The 16,902-nt window shown below is 42.3% G+C and overlaps 1 protein-coding gene across 3 annotated transcripts in view; it reads left to right on the forward strand.

Moving 5' to 3' along the window:
- Window positions 1–498: 498 nt before the first annotated feature.
- RASGRF2 (Ras protein specific guanine nucleotide releasing factor 2) overlaps window positions 499–16,902 on the forward strand; it is a 250,817-nt gene continuing 234,413 nt past the window's right edge. For all 3 annotated transcript variants that reach the window (XR_009552454.1, XM_060201103.1, XM_060201104.1), the window contains exon 1: window positions 499–786. Coding sequence is in view for 2 of the 3 variants with exons in the window: in XM_060201103.1 (XP_060057086.1) it covers window positions 499–786 (288 nt within the window). In the remaining variant the exon portion in view is untranslated. The remainder of the gene's footprint in view (window positions 787–16,902) is intronic.

Below are 16,902 nucleotides of genomic sequence, written 5' to 3' on the forward strand. Positions count from 1 at the left end.
CTCGGTTGGCCTCGGTCACGGCCGCCGCCGACTCTGCGCTTCCAGTCGCTCCCCGAGCCGCTTACGGCTCATCTCCCACGTGACGCTTCACCTTCTGTCTCCGCGATCGAGTAGCCGGACGACCGTGCTGCTCCTCCTGCTCCTCCGGCTACCGCGCGCCCGCGCCGCTCTGCGCCCCGCCGCCGGGGCTCCAGCTCCGCAACTTGGAGCGACGCGGCGGGCGGCCCCGGCGGCCTCCCCGCGCCCCTCGGCTCTCGCCCGCGGCGGGCTCGGGGCTCCGGGCGGCCGGGCCGGAAGGTCGTTGGCGGAGGAGCCGGAGCGCTCGACCGGGTCCCGCCGCGACCCGGAGCCCCGCGTCCCCTCGCCGCGGTCGCAGCGCAGCGCCGTCCGGGTGCTCTGCGCGCCGAGTCGGGAAAGGGGGCGCCCTGGGCCCGCGGGCACCGCACCGGGCGGGCGAGAGATGGCCGGGAGGCTGCGGTGAGCCCCCCGCGCCCCACCATGCAGAAGAGCGTGCGCTACAACGAGGGGCACGCCCTGCACCTGGCCCTCCTCGCCCGCAAGGAGGGCACCAAGCGCGGCTTCCTGGGCAAGAAGGCGGCCGAGGCGAGCCGCTGGCACGAGAAGTGGTTCGCCCTCTATCAGAATGTGCTCTTCTACTTCGAGGGCGAGCAGAGCGGCCGCCCGGCGGGCATGTACCTGCTGGAGGGCTGCAGCTGCGAGCGGGCGGCCGCGCCGCCGAGACCCGGGGCCGGGCCGGGGGGCGCCCGGGACGCGCTGGATAAGCAGGTACCTCGCGCTGCGCGCCCGCCGACCCCACTAACTCTCCTCCCACTAGGCTTGCGGGAGCACAGTGGCACAACAGCTCCACTTGCCCCAGCCATCTCCATCCCCATCCCCATCCCCGCACCTCCACTTCCCCATTTCCCCACTTGTGCACTCGGGGGCCTCGACTTCAGGTCTTTGGCCGCTCTTTCAATGCGAGGCTTGCCAGTTGCAACTTCCCCGCAGCTCTCCCCGCACTTCTCTCAGACCCCGTTGGGTTACGATTGAGGGTGGTGACACCTGTTGGGTGTAGATGGGCAAGACGCAAATCACCGATTTACAAAAGTTGGCTTTCCTTCATCACCAGGCTGGCCGGTGCGGTTTTTCTGTACATCCTGATGTCTGATCACTGTTTGTAATCAGAACGAGCCGAGTTCTCCAATATGGACAGGCATTCTTCTCCTTCTTCTCCAACTTCTCCTCCTTCTTTTTTTCTCCTTGTCCCCCCCCCCCCCCGCGTGGGAACATGTTCAGTCTGTCTTTGTGGTTTCCATCAGTTTACCTTGCTAACGTTTGACCTGCTGGGTCTAATTATGAAGGGTAATGTGTATCCATTTCCCACATTCTTGCTATGTTTAAATATTTGCACATTTAAAAAGAACCGCTTCTCTGTACTTTTAAATGAATGCTTTGAAAATAACTGCGACTTTTTTTTTTAATTCTAGGTCATCATTTTATTGGTTTTGTAATGGGTGCACTAGGAGACAAAAGTAAAAAAAAAAAATCCTCCAGAGTTAGCAACTCCCACTCCCCCTTCCTGCAAATGAAAAGTCTGTGTGTTTTTTTTGCCCCCAGTCATCATTTGGTTATTAAAGTAGACTAATTTTATGCTCCCAAATGTTCTCACTTCGCTTCTATATCTCCACCATGAAAAAAAAAAAGAAGAGGCTGATTGTTTTTGCTGTTGCGGTGAAAATGTTTTGCAGCTGATTTTTTTTTTTTTTTTGTGGGGGGTGCAATTCAGACCAAACAGCTTCAATTGCAAAGGATCCTGGGTGGCTGTGGGAGCACCTAGCAATAGAATGATGAATAAAATGTCACACAGTGCCTTGGGGCACGTAAAACAATGTGTAAACTTGAGACTCTTAGAACTAGAGTTTTTGTTGTTGTTTTTTCACTTTGGTTCTCCTATAAAACATTAAGAGACTTAACTCATTAAACTTGTGAAAGTGCTTGTGAAACCGATGCAGAAAACAAAACAGTTCTTTGAGGGCATATTGGGAGTCCTTTGAAAAAAGCTGATCTTCAGTTGTGCAGGTAGATACTAGAAATCTGTTTAAATTGCGAGTCGTAGATTTTAGAATTTAAGTTGGGAGTGGAAAAGGGTTTTGAGGAAACAGGTTTTTTTTTCAGGATCTCTTCTCTTTTGCTGATTTTTTTTTAATGTGTGTTCAATGTTACACATTTATGTAGCTAAATCTCCAAAAAAGAAGCTTGCAAGTGTTCTTGTGTTATTTTTGTCTACACTAAAATAAAATAGGGTATTCCAAATTTCTCTGGGTAAAATCTGATTTACTTGATTCCCAAATTACTTTTTTTTTTTTCTCTCTGTGTTTATCATATGTCAGAAAATAGCTACTTTTGAGCTGAGGATGGGAGTTGTTCCCTGCTGCATTTTATCTGGTGGTCCGACTACTTAACATTAGATGAAAACCAGTCCTTTCTCTTCCCTTTTCTCCCCTTCCGTCCCCCATGATATATACATTATGAGAGAAAGAATGAGAGAGGTGGGGAGAGAGAGACGACCAGAGCACTGGTCTGTTCTGGCTTTAAATGGTGCTGGGAATTGAACCTGTGGCCTATAGGCTTAAGGCTTACACATTGGTACCTTAACATTCTGAATTTCTCCCCAGCCCCCCAGTTATTTTTTTTGACTTCTTAAATATCAGATTTCCATCTTAAATTTCCTTTAAATCATGCTTTGATAAAGAAACGTAACATCCAAATACTTTAATTTCCACCCTGCTTTCTAAGAGGTATCTTAAATAGTTCATGTTATGCTGAATCTCCTGTTTTTATTGTCATAAAAATTCTGGCTACTTCTCACTTACCAATCTCAATAAGTTTAGAAAGTAGAACCATTGGTGTTTGTAGATCAAACTAAGATACAGAGAAACAAGCAATCCAAACTAGATTAGGAGTTAGATTGGGAAATTTATCAAATGTTGTCTTTGGTTAGACATGCTTTTATGATTGAAGTTAGGTTAGTAGACTTTTCTCCAAGTCCTGCCTACCAGGGTGTACTTGAAGGATTGAGAAGACACTGCAGGGGACAAGAAAGCAGAAAAAAGATTCTACTTTACATCTCCAATATATGCAGTTGTTCCCTTTCCATTCATTTATGTTGTGAATGGACAGAAGAGGTTAGTGGAGTGAGAGAAGCAGTAGATTAAACTGGTGAGGTTGACAAGGAGGGTGGGAGGGGCTGAACAGAGACCCTCCAAGGGTTGCTTCTTCCACTTCTGGAGATTAGCATGTAGACACCTCTGGCAACAGCAGAAACAATTGAAGGTTAGGGTTTGAAACAGAATTTAGGAAGGCAGAGTGGACTTTCCTTCACCACATTTCTGTGTGACTTCCTTTGGCTCATCTCTATAATTTCTGTTTCTCTCTTTCTGCTGGTGAAATCTCTTACTAAGTATAAAAGTGAGAGGTTGAACTAAGATGATTTCAGAGTTGCTTTCAATTAATCCCATCTTGTTTCTAAGGTTATAACAGACAGTGGAGAGATTTTGCTCTGTAGAGGATATGAAAGATAAAAATCACCAGACATAAAGATTACCAGTCTCTGTAATAAATGCTGCACCTGAGAAGTTAAAACTGAGCAGGTAATTGAAGTGGAAATTCTGACAAGTCAGGTCAGCAGATATGAAAAATATATAGTAACATCCTTGCTGGAGAAAGACATGTTTACTCTTCACAGTGGAGGCCTGACAGTTACGACAGTTGATATAATTCTTGCTAAGAAATGCCTCTGGGAGTCGGGCGGTAGCGCAGCGGGTTAAGCGCAGGTGGCGCAAAGCACAAGGACCGGCATAAGGATCCCGGTTCGAGCCGCCAGCTCCCCACCTGCAGGGGAGTCGCTTCACAGGCGGTGAAGCAGGTCTGCAGGTGTCTGTCTTTCTCTCCTCCTCTCTGTCTTCCCCTCCTCTCTCCATTTCTCTCTGTCCTATCCAACAACGACAACAACAATAATAACTACAACAATAAAACAACAAGGGCAACAAAAGGGAATAAATAAATAAAATAAGTATTTTTTTTAAAAAAGAAATGCCTCTAATCATGCCTGCCAGTTTAAATTCCTTGAAGAGTTAAATCATGGTTTTAAGTAAATTTAGAAGAAAGCACATACTGGTTTGCTTCATCTAGTTTGGTTGAAAAATCCTGCTTTGTTTTTAATTACGAAGAAAAAGGAAAGGTGTTTTTCACTTATCAGATAAACCTAGGTTTGAGGAATATTTGCACTGGCCCATTGTTTTTAATAATATCTCAAGACTTCACTTTGGTACAACTTTGTGAGACCATTAGGCTCTTTTTTTTTTTTCCTCCTCCAGGGTTATTGCTGGGCTCGGTGCCTGCACCATGAATCCACCGCTCCTGGAGGCCATTTTTTCCCCCTTTTGTTGCCCTTGTTGTAGCTTCGTTGTGGTTATTATTATTGCCCTTGTTGACGCAATTCGTTGTTGGATAGGACAGAGAGAAATGGAGAGAGGAGGGGAAGACAGAGAGAGAGGGGAGAGAAAGACAGACACCTGCAGACCTGCTTCACCGCCTGTGAAGCGACTCCTCTGCAGGTGGGGAGCCGGGGGCTCGAACCGGGATCCTTACACCGGTCCTTGTGCTTTGCGCCACGTGCGCTTAACCCACTGCGCCACCGCCCGACCCCCTAGGCTCTTTTAAGTGCCGAAAACGTGTGTGGAGAGGGCCAGGCAGGTGGCACACCCTGTTAAGTACATTTAGTACCAAGTATAAGATCCTAGTTCGAGCTCCCTGGCTCCCACCTGCAGGGGGGAACTTCACAAGTGGCTAAGCAGGCCTGCAGGTGTCTCTCTCCCTCTCTATTTCTCCTCCTCTCTCAATTTCTCTTTGCCCTATCCAATAAAAAGGAACAAATGGCCGCCAGGAGCAGTGGATTCATAGTGCAGGCATCCAGCAATAAACCTGGAGGCAAAAAAAAAAAAGTGTTGGTGGTACTTCTTTCTAAAGAAGTTCCATTTATTAAAAAAACAGAAAGCTTACTTTTCACTCCAAGTGGATGTGTTTAAGGAGGAAAGGAAAAAAACTTGATCTTAAAATTTATTTTGTAGTGCAAAGTGCAAGGATCCTGGTTCGAGCCCCCGGCTCCCCACCTGCAGGGGAGTCACTTCACAAGCGGTGAAGCAGGTCTGCAGGTGTCTCCCTTCTCCCCCTCTGCCTTCCCCTCGTCTCTCCATTTCTCCCTCTCCTATCTAACAACGACAATGACATCAATAACAATAATAACTACAACAACAAGGGCAACAAAAAAGGGAGAAAATAAAAATTAAAAAAATTATTTTGTACTAAGGTAATCCTGATTGACAACAATATGGATTTACTCAGTCTTAAGTCCTAATTTATACAGTTTTTAAAATTTACATTTAGTAGGGTCTTTCTACTCAGTATGTGCCAGGTCCTGTATTTCTCCCCATAATTTCATCTAATTTGAACTGCAACTCTTGACGATTGGTAGTGTTTTTTAAATTCCCATCCATGCTAACACAGAGGTTCCCATAGTATAGGAGATGGTCAGACTCTAACTCCAGTTATAAAGAGTAAATAATCTCAAAGAGCATCTTACCCTAAGTTTAGAGAAATTTCAAATTTGTGTGGGGTGCGGAGTGGGGTTGTAGTATTTGAATCATTATTTCAGTATTTCTTTTTGAAAACTGTTTAGAGTTGTGATTCTTAAGAATTGCAGACAGTTAGATTTCTTTTTAAGAAAAAATAGGTTTTATGTTAAAACAAGAAATGTTACATGCCGTTCATTGATTTCAGCAGGAAAATGTGCTTACAGTGAGTACATATCCCAGTTGACCTCATCCGTTAGTGGCTGTATCTGTCTTGTCTGCTAGAAGGAACCATGCTTATTCTCTTTCATTCTTCCTGGTACTTTCAAGTGTTTTATTCAGCCAGATTGCTGTTGTTTGAAGGTGGGGCAATATCTCCTTAATTCTGGAGGTTAAAGAACCAGAAATTTGTATTTGTGCTAAATTAAACATGTCGCTTTAATTTTAAAGAGATTAAAGGCTATGCAATCTCTCTAGTACCTCATCACTGGCCTTCCCAATCTGACCACAGGCAAAGGATTTGATTTTATTGAATTAGGCAGCAATACACGCAAGCCTTGGAATATTTGCAGAGTGGGGTGTGTAGTGTTGGAGGTCTGGAGGGTGGATTTTCAGTCTAGTTCATGTTTAATCTATGGACAGCAATCAACTCAATTTGCTTATTGAATATAAAGGAAATGAAATAAAATAATTGCTCAAGTTTATACATTTCAAATCTAATTTGGCAAAGAGAATTGCTCTATTACATAAGCTTTGGGATTATTCTTCTATTTAAAATTAACTAAAGAAAAATAAATCTATAGATTAGCAAAAATTGGTTATTTTAATTTTGGCTACACTGAAATTTACATGACTGTACTTACTGTTAAGAATTAAGTATAGAAAAAAATCCATCTTTGATGTGACAGGTAAACATATAAATGCTTTTCATGTGTTTTAATAACTGCCAGTTAAACCAGTAATTAATTGGTGGAAATATTATAGTGTGGTGACAGTTTTTTCCTTTTTCAGGAATTAAAAGTAGAGATGATTTTCCTTATATTGGGTGACACGTTCTAAGAGACGTGAGGGCTGCTGGTGGAAATGGTATGGAGTTATACCTCTGTTATCCTGTAATTTTGTAAATCACTATTTAATTACTGATAAAAAAAGACTGTGTGATACCTAATGTTTCTAGTTTTAGCAAACAAATGTTATATTTTTGTCGGAAGAATTGTTGACATTGCTGTTTGTTTTAAAGATTTCATCTTTAAGGTTGATGTTTTTATAATTTTTTATAATTATTAGTGATTAATAATGATTATAACAAGATTATAAGATAATAGGGGTATAATTCCACACAGTTCCCACCACCAGAGTTCCGTGTCCCATCCCTTCCATTGGAAGTTTCCCTATTCTTTATCTTCTGGAAGTTCGAACCAGAGATCTTTGTAAGGTGCAGAAGGTGAGCATTCTGACTTCTGTAATTGCTTCTCTGCTTGACATAATTATTGGTAGGTTGATCTATTTCCCTAGCCTGTTTCGGTCTTTCCCTGGTGGGATAATGGAAGTTAATGAAAAGCCCATACTTTTAAATCTGTATGCTATAAGCAATATGATTTTAATTTGGTAGAATAGAAAAACTTGATCTTAAAATTTATTTTGTAGGGAGTTGGGTGGTAGGGCAGCGGGTTAAGTGCAGGCGGCACAAAGTAAGGATCCCGGTTCAAGCCTTCAGCTCCCCACCTGCAAGGAGTCGCTTCACAGTCGGTGAAGCAGGTCTGCAGGTGTCTGTCTTTCTCTCCCCATCTCTGCCTTCCCCTCCTCTCTCCATTTCTCTCTGTCCTATCCAACAACGGAGACATCAGTAACAACAACAATAATAATTACAACAATAAAAAAAACAAGGGCAACAAAAAGGGAAAATGAATAAATAAATATTTAAAAAGTCTTTAAAAATTTATTTTGTAATAAGATAATCCTGACTGACAACAATAAGGATTTACTCCGTCTTAAATCCTAATTTTCACATTTTTAAAAACAGCTTTGTGTGGTTTGGGAGGTGGTGCTGTGGATAAAGCATTGGGCTCTCAATCATGAGGTCCCAAGTTCAGTCCCCAGCAGCACATGTACTAGAGTGATGTCTGGTTCTTTCTCTCTCCTCCTTTTTCATGAATTAATAATAAATTTAAAAAAATGATAGTGCTTGGGTTTGAACCTGAAGCCTCAGGCATGAGAGCCTTAAAAAAATAAAAGTAACACTGTGTGTGTGTGTGTGTGTGTTTGAATTTCTCTTTCATGACTAAATAGTGAATAGTTAGCATTGGTTATGTGTTCTAGAAATTGGAATTTGCTTATTTTAATTTCTGTCATTCACATAGCAAGATATTTGTTGTAAAGATAATCTTTATAATTGGAGGAGTTTTGCTTTTCAGGACTAAAGCTGTCTAATATTCAATTAAATTGATCATTGTATAAATTTCTTTCTGAAATTATTTTACCTTATTTTAAAAATGGTAGTAAGTCTTAGTTAATATTTGTGAAACTAGAAATTGATTTATTTTGTCTCCAGGGTTATCACTGGGGCTCAGTGCCTATACCCCGAATCCACTGCTCATGGAGGCTATTTTTTCCCTTTTGTTGCCCGTGTTGTTTATAGAAATTTATTTTTAAAGTATCAGTGTCTGTTAGACATTGGTATAGAAATGTGGTAACTCTGGTTGTTTTTTTATAACATTTGGCAATTAATCTAAAAATTAAGGTTCATTTCACAATTATTCATTATATTGCAACTGATAATGATTCTCAATGACTAGCTGGTTGGGAAATTTTACATAAATCTTTTTGACTCACCAGGGCATGTGGATATATCTCTGTCTTTTTTTTTTTTTCCCCTCCAGGGTTATTGCTGGGCTCAGTGCCTGCACCATGAATCCACCGCTCCTGGAGGCCATTTTTCCCCCTTTTGTTGCCCTTGTTGTTGTAGCCTCGTTGTGGTTATTATTATTGCCATTGTTGATGTTGTTTGTTGTCGGGTAGGACAGAGAGAAATGGAGAGAGGAGGGGAAGACAGAGAGGGGGAGAGAAAGACAGACACCTGCAGACCTGCTTCACCGCCTGTGAAGCGACTCCCCTGCAGGTGGGGAGCCGGGGGCTCGAACTGGGATCCTTACGCCGGTCCCTGTGCCTTGCGCCACATGCACTTAACCCACTGCGCCACCACCCGACCCCCCTCTGTCTATTTTTTTAAGAGTTTATTGATTCATGAGAAATGATAGGAGAGAGAGAGAAAGAACCAGACATTACTCTGGTACATGTGCTGCCAGGGATTGAACTCGGGACCTCATGCTTTAGAGTCCAAAGCCTTATCCACTGCACCACATCCTGGACCACTCTATCTATCTTTATATATATCAGAATATAAATAAATAAAAAAAAATATTTTTTTGCCCTATTATTGTGTATATACTTAGGAAAAACAAAACACCAGGGTTCCCGGTGGTAGGGCAGTGCGTTAAGCGCACGTGGCGCGAAGCGCAAGGACCGGCATAAGGATCCGGGTTCGAGCCCCTGGCTCCCCACCTGCAGGGGAGTCGCTTCACAGGCGGTGGAGCAGGTCTGCAGGTGTCTGTCTTTCTCTCCCCCTCTCTGTCTTCCCCTTCTGTCTCCATTGCTCTCTTTCCTATCCAACACTAACAACAAAAGCAACAAAATGGGGAAAATGACCTCCAGGAGCAGTGGATTTGTAGTGTAGGCACCGAGCCCCAGCAATAACCCTAGATGCAAAAATAAAAAAGAAAAGAAATGAGGGAAAAAAACCACACTAATAGGTCTCTCTCTTTCTCTCTCTCTCTTTCTTTGAAAATATTAGTATTAGGGTGGGACAGAGATGCAAAAGTCTGTACTCTCTTAGTCTTCCTTTAACCTTGTAATTAAATGAAAATGATTCAAGTAATTTTTCCTATACCATTTTACAATGAATATAAAATGCACCAGATAGTCTTTAAAGGATAAGGCAGGAAAAAATTTTTAGTTGATCCATATTTACTTACAAATATTCTCTTATTTTGATTTATATTGAAGTCAGAAGGCTGCAGGGACCTGTGTAAGAATAATTAAGTGGTTAAAGAAAATGAGAATTTTCGTAAGCCCTGAGAAGATACAAATAAAATGATGTTGACAGTCCTGGGCTAAAAATAAAGTTGATCAATGCTTCAGCGCCTTATTTTTAAAGTGCAGGTCACAGTTTGCCTATTTGTCTTTTCATTATCTTATTTTTACTTCATTTAATTTTATTCCCACCAGGGTTATTCCTGGGGCTTGGTACCTGCACTATGGATTCACCATTCCTGGTGGCCATTTTTTCCTTTCCTTCATTTTATTCCATAGGACAGAGAGAAATTGAGAGGGAAGAGGAGATAGAGAGTGTGAGAGAAAGATAGACACCTGCAGGCCTGCTTCACCGCTCATGAAGTAGAGGAGCCTGCAGGTGGGGAGCCGGGGCTTGAACCTGAGTCCTTGTACATAGTACTATGTGTACCACCACCCAGCCCCCTCTTATTTTTTCTCTCTCTCTCTCTGTATCCCTCCCTCCCTCATTCCATACTTATTGATGTGACATTACTGAGACCTTTGTTGATGAAAATAGCAGGGATCCAGGCACTGTGGTTGCCATGATTTTGTATCCTTTCCTGATTCCTGATGTTTTATTTTGTTGTCTGATTGAATTTAGACCATGCCTGATTCATTTCCTGAACTGTGTTTGAGTCCATGCCATTTGTGTCAACAGTGGGGTTAGTGCTTTTAAATGGAGGATTGGTTGGAAAACTAGGTTTCCTGGGGTCAGCAGTGTGGAAATGGAGGGCGGGGGAGGTCTGGCATAAGGTTCATTATGTAACATTATATCTCGTTACAGAGGTCATGATGAGGCAATGTTAATAGTGCACAGGAGTAAGAGGGCATTTAGAGCCAATAGAAACTGGCATTCTTTCAACTTTAAGAATATCAGTTTCAGGGTCGGGCGGTGGCGCACCTGGTTGAGCACACCATGTTACAGTGCATAAAGACCCAGGTTCAATCCCCTGGCCCCCACCTGCAGGGGGAAAGCTTTGTGAGTGGTGAAGCAGGGCTGCAGGTGTCTCTCTGTCTCTCTCCCTCTCTGTCACCCCCTTCCCTCTCAATGTCTGTCTAATAGTTGGTAGTCTATGTATGCTTTTTTTCTGGACTTTATTCTCTGTAGGGCTGATATTCTTTCATTATGATTTAAAGTGCCTGTGAGCAGAATAGCAAACTCCGTATGAATACACAAAAAAGAAATACCTCGGAGTGTTACCTTGCATTTATTTATTTATTTAGCTTCCAGGGTTATCTCTGGGGCTTGGTGCCTATGCTATGAATCCACTGCTCCTGGAAGCCATCCCCCCCCCCATTTTGTATAGAACAGAGAGAAACCGAGAGTGGAGGGGAAGATGGAGAGGGGGAGAAAAAGACTGTGGCAGATCTGCTTCACAGCCTGTGAAGCGACTCCCCCTGCAGGTTGGGAGCCGGGGGCTCAAACCAGGATCCTTGCACTGGTCCTTGCGCTTTGCAGTATGTGCATTTAACCCAGCGCGCTACCGCCCAACTCCTACCTTTCATTTATTTTAAGTATGCTTGCTTGCATTAGGATGTTCCACATTTTCTGAAAGTAAGATGTGTTTTCAATCCGTGTGCATATTTGGCTGATGTGGTCGCCTTCTTCCTAAAAGAGGCTACTAGCAGTTCACATTTTACAACAGCATTGGGAACAGGCGGGGGCACACCTGGTCGGGTGCACACATTGATGATAGTGCCTTGAAAAATTCGTGTTCAGTGAAGTAAGTCAGAAACAGGATGAATATGGGATGATCTCACTCTCAGGCAGAAGTTGAAAAACAAGATCAGAAGAGAAAACACAAGTAGAACCTCAACTGGAATTGGCATATTGCACCAAAGTAAAAGACTCTGTGGTAGGTGGGTGGGTGGGGAGAATACAGGTCCAAGAAGGATGACAGAGGACCTAGTGGGGGTTGTATTGTTATATGGGAAACTGGGAAATGTTACGCATGTACAAACTATTGTATTTACTGTCGAATGTAAAACATTAATTCCCCAATAAAGAAATTTAAAAAAAATTATAGTGTTCAGAGGACTCTAGCCCCAAGCCCTCGGTCCCCACCTGCAGCAGGGAAGCTTCACGAGCAGTGCTGCACATGGCTCTCTTCTCCTCTATATCCTCCTTCCCTGTCAATTTCTTTCTCCTTTTTAAATATATAGTAATATTTATTTATTAGAGACAGAAATTGAGCAGGGAGTGGGAGATAGAAGGAAAGAGACAGAGAGACACCTGCAACCCCGCTTCACCATTCATGAAGCTTTTCCTCTGCAGGTGGGGACCAGGGACTTGAACCTGGGTCCTTGCGCACTGTAATGTGTGTGCTCAGCCAGGTGTGCTATCGCCTGACCTCAATTTCTCTGTCTTTATCCAAACAAAACAAACAAACAAATCACAACAGCATCATAGAAACAAAAGTAAGTGGCAATTGGAACATTAATTTGTGTTTCCAATTCCCTTTGCTATATATGTATTTTTGCAAAAGCCCATAGGTATGTACATGTCTAAATTTCATTATAAACAAAGACACTTTTGACCTTTTGATAAATAATCAAATACAAGGACAGGGCTTACCATGAACATATGACAACAAGGAAAATCCAGTGATTGTCTTTCGAAGTGTTTACTCCAAAATTGTACTTGGAAAGATGTTGATATTAGTCCTAGTTAATTTTAATCTTTGTGTTTTTTTTTTTTTTTCTATGACTAGAAGATCTTTGGTTGCAAAAATTCAAGACAGTGTTTCTTCTTATGGCTAAAACAGTGTTTTTTTTTTTTTTTTTTTTTTTTTGGCAGTGGGGCTTCATTATTTTGTATTTTTTCCTTGTGATCAGAGAATGGTAAATTTGGCAATTTCAGCCCGTTCTTAAATTTGATTCTGTTACCTGTTGTGATTTAAAAGGTCCAAAACAAAACAATTAAACCCTCCTGGGCTAGCATGCTAATCTTTTCCTAACTTTGAATGTTGCTAGCAGCTGCCTTGCCTCCTTGGGTGTATTGTTATCTTCTCCACGAGGAACGTTCAGAACATTGTGTCCTAGGGAGCCTTCCGCCATCATGACTTTCCATGGCGAGAAACAAAACTCCTAAAAAAGTAGCACTGAACTTTTCTCTTCTTTTCTTTTCTCTTCTCTTCTCTTCTCTTCTCTTCTCTTCTCTTCTCTTCTCTTCTCTTCTCTTCTCTTCTCTTCTTTTTTCTGTTTTCTTCTCTTTTCTTTTTCTTCTTTCACATTTCTACAAACATACATAAATTCATCCTTCTTTCTCTCTCTGGGAAATAAATCTAATTAGAGAATCACACTGTATTTTTCTAGAACCATGATAGGGCCCTTATAGACCAGTATGCAACTTGAATTTAGGCTAAACTATTTTACAGTAATAAGCTAAGCACTTTGGTTGGTGACACGCAAACCTGTCCCATTCCATAAGGATGGTCCCCGGCGGTGAGTTAGATGAGACTCCTGAAGGCAGAGCAGAAGAAGCACGCATCTCAGATCTGTGAGATGATAATAGCTACAGGTCCTTTGGAATATAAATAAAATATGCCTACTAGCTATATAGAATGGAGACCCTCCCAACTCTTCATCTGCACTATCCCAGCCTTTAGGTTCATGATTAGTCAATAACTTGTTTGACTTTTCGTGTTAACTCTCTTTTCAGCCACTAGGTTCCAGATGCTAGCATGATGCCAACCAGACTTCCCTGGACAGACAACCCACCAATGAGCCCTGCTTCCCCAGAGACCCACCCCACTAGGGAAAGAGAGAGGCAGGCTGGGAGTATGGATCCACCTGCCAACACCCATGTTCAGCGGGGAAGCAATGACAGAAGCCAGACCTTCCACCTTCTGCATCCCACAATGACCTTGGGTCCATACTCCCAGAGGGATAAAGAATAGGAAAGCTATCAGGGGAGGGGATGGGATACGGAGTTTCTGGTGGTGGAAATTGTATGGAGTTGTACTCCTCTTATCCTATGGTTTTTTCAGTGTTTCCTTTTTTTATAAATAAATAAATAAATAAGAAAACAAAGATGGGAGACCCTAAACTCAGGCAATGACTGGTGGGCCTCGCACATGCCGCCTGCAGGAGCCCCAGGAAGGTGGGCCTTCGCCTTGCTTAGTTCTCTAGTCCTCATCCCATCTGGGGCTCGCTGCTGCTTGTGTACTGAGGTTGTCTGCCTTCTAGCTGTCAGTAAGGCATCGTACCCTCAACGCTGTGGAAATGTGCAAGGTGTTATCTATCTTGACTAGTTGAGACTTCAGCCCTCCTATCCCTGCACTGCCCCTAACAATCTGAACTGACCCAAATAAGCAAATCTCAGTGGATTTTTTCCACAAGGAAATATTCATGAGGGATTGATTGTAGAGGCCCTTCTAAGATCACTCCAAAATCATTTTTCTCTCTCTCTCTTTCTCTCTTTCTATTTTGTGAGAATATGTTCAAGGCTCAGACATCTTTTCATTACCTGTCAATTTGACCACATAATTATTTCTTTTTTTTTTTCAGTGTTCCTGTTACCAAAGACCTGTTCCCTCATACCCCCCCAGATAACCACAGTAGTTCTCCCAGTCTTAGAAATTGGTTGACATTTTCTTTTTTCACATTCATATACTCAGTTCTCTATTTCTGCATGTGAATGAAACCGTTCTGTAGTTGTCCTTCACCTCCTTTTCTTTCTTTCTTTCTTTCTTTCTTTCTTTCTTTCTTTCTTTCTTTCTTTCATTTTTTTTCACCAGAGCACACCGTTCAGCTCTGGTTCATAGTGGTGTGGAGGATTGAACCTGGGACTTTGGAGCCTCAGGGCATGAGAGTCTTTTTGCATAACCATTATGCTATCTACCCCTGCTCATATCCTTCTTCACCTCCTTACTTGCTTCCCTGAGCTTCATCTTCTCCAGTTCCATCCACTGTATCCCAGAGGACACAATATCATCCTTTTTATTGCTGCATGATACTCTGTTGAGTAGATGTCCCATAACTTTTTATCCAGTTATCTGTCAAAGAGGATTTTGGTTCTTTCCAGGCTTTCACTATTGTTAATAAAGCCACTATGAACATGGGGATGCATAGATCCCTTCAAATCAGTGTTATATCTTTGTGGTATATGCCTAGGAGTGGAATTGCTGGATTACAAGGTATTTCCATTTGTATTTGTTTAAGGAGTCTCCATACTGTTCTCTATAGTGGTTGCACCAGTGTGCGTTCCCACCAGCAGTGCAGAGAGTCCCTCTCTCTCCACATCCTCACCAGTAGCACTAGACTTCGTATGTCTGCCTTCTATTTGTTTCAATTAATTTGTTTTTATTAGTGACCTACAAGATTTTAAGATAGCTGTGTATTGCACCAAAGTCAAAGACTCGGCTAAGGGGGATGGTTCAGGTCCTAGAATGTAACAGTAGAGGGAAAGTTATGTGGAGAGTTGAGATGTTACACATGTACAAACTATTGTATTTTACTGTTGACTAACATTAACCCCCCCCAATAAGGAAAAAATTAAAAGAAAAAAGATTATAAGAAAACAGATGTAGGGCAGGGTGGGAGCATAATGGTTATAGAAAAGATTTCTATGTCTGAGACACCAGAGGAGTCAGGTTCAACCTCCCAACCCACCATAAGCCAGAGCTGAACAGTGGTCTGGTAAAATAATAATAATGATAATGATAATATAATAATGGGTTCCATACTGCACCCACTACTAATGTTCTGTCACCCCACTCCTCCAACAATAACCACTATAGTTTTCTCAAGTCTTAGAGACATGGGTACCTTCTACTTTGAAACTTGCATCTCTTGGGCCAATGATATGGTTCAGTGGTATTTGAGTCCCTGGGTTTGATCTCTTACACCCCCCCCAAAAAAAAACTTACACCATGCTGTGAGTTCCAATAAATGGGCCATCTAGTTCTAATTTAGAGGGAAAAGAATATGTGAAGACTTTATCATGGTCCTAGAAGCTTTGTTCGGTGATACTTTGGTATTTTGAGAAAGGCAGTAAGGTCTAGGGATTTTTCAATGGCAACCTTGCTGGCTAGTGAAATGGTGGCTTCTGGGTCATCCTGCAACACCTGTGAGCCTTGACCCAAAATTCCTTTGGATTTCTATAGATGAAAGCAGGATAAGACACAGGAAGATGCTTTCTATATACTTAGAACTCTCTTTTGCAAACTTATTGGTAAAGTTTACTTCCATATTGATCACACTTCTGTATCTCAATACAGCAACACTGGTCACTTGCACAGTCTCTGCTTAGAAATGAAAATGTGGGGGCTGGGTAGTACCCCATCTGGTCATGCAGAATACACATCTCACCATGCATGAGGACCTGGGTTCAAGTCCCCTGCCATCAGGGAGGACCTGCAGGGAGAAGCTTCATGAATGGTAGAATGGTGCTTTGGTGTCTCTCCTTCTCTTTCTGCCTGTCTGTCTCTCTCTGTCTCTTTATCTTTCACCCATTATCTAAAAGAAAAACAAACCAGCTGTCAGCACTGTGCAGGTACTGAGCTCCAGAAATAGCTATGATGGCAAAAAAAGGGGGGGCAACTTTGCCTTTTAGATTCCATTAAGATACGTTATTGATGTGATTTCTTAATACTATTTGACTTCTTACTGCTTAATGGACACCACAGCATGAACTTCAGGTCTCTTGGGGACAGTCTTGCCTTTAAATCCTCTATCTCTGTAGTCTAATAAGACCATTTGGGTTTTCAGGCCACGGGTATGATTTGATTTAGAAATTATGGTGTCTGAGTTACCTAATAACTTTAAAAATATTTACAAAATAATGGTGAGACTCTTAACTGGTGCTCTCAGCAGTTCATGCCATGTAACAGAGATAGAAGGCTACCTACTTATACAAGGATTATAATTCCTGAGATGTGTGTGTGTGTGTGTGTGTGTGTGTGTGTGTGTGTGTGTGTGTGTGTGTGTGTGAAGTACTGCAGCTAATTTCTTAACCAAGCAGCCACCGCCTGGCCCCTGTATCTATATTTCAATCAGGAGATTATAAAGTATGCAATCTGTTCTCAGGAAACAATTTTGTAACAAATAAAATGTCTTATAAAAGGAAATAGAAGTTTGGCCATGACTTAATCCATTAGTGGTCAGGCACATAGTGATGTAATAGATACCCTCATATTATATATATCAGGATAAGTATCGA

This window comes from Erinaceus europaeus, chromosome 11, assembly GCF_950295315.1.
Source record: "Erinaceus europaeus chromosome 11, mEriEur2.1, whole genome shotgun sequence".
NCBI lineage: Eukaryota > Metazoa > Chordata > Mammalia > Eulipotyphla > Erinaceidae > Erinaceus > Erinaceus europaeus.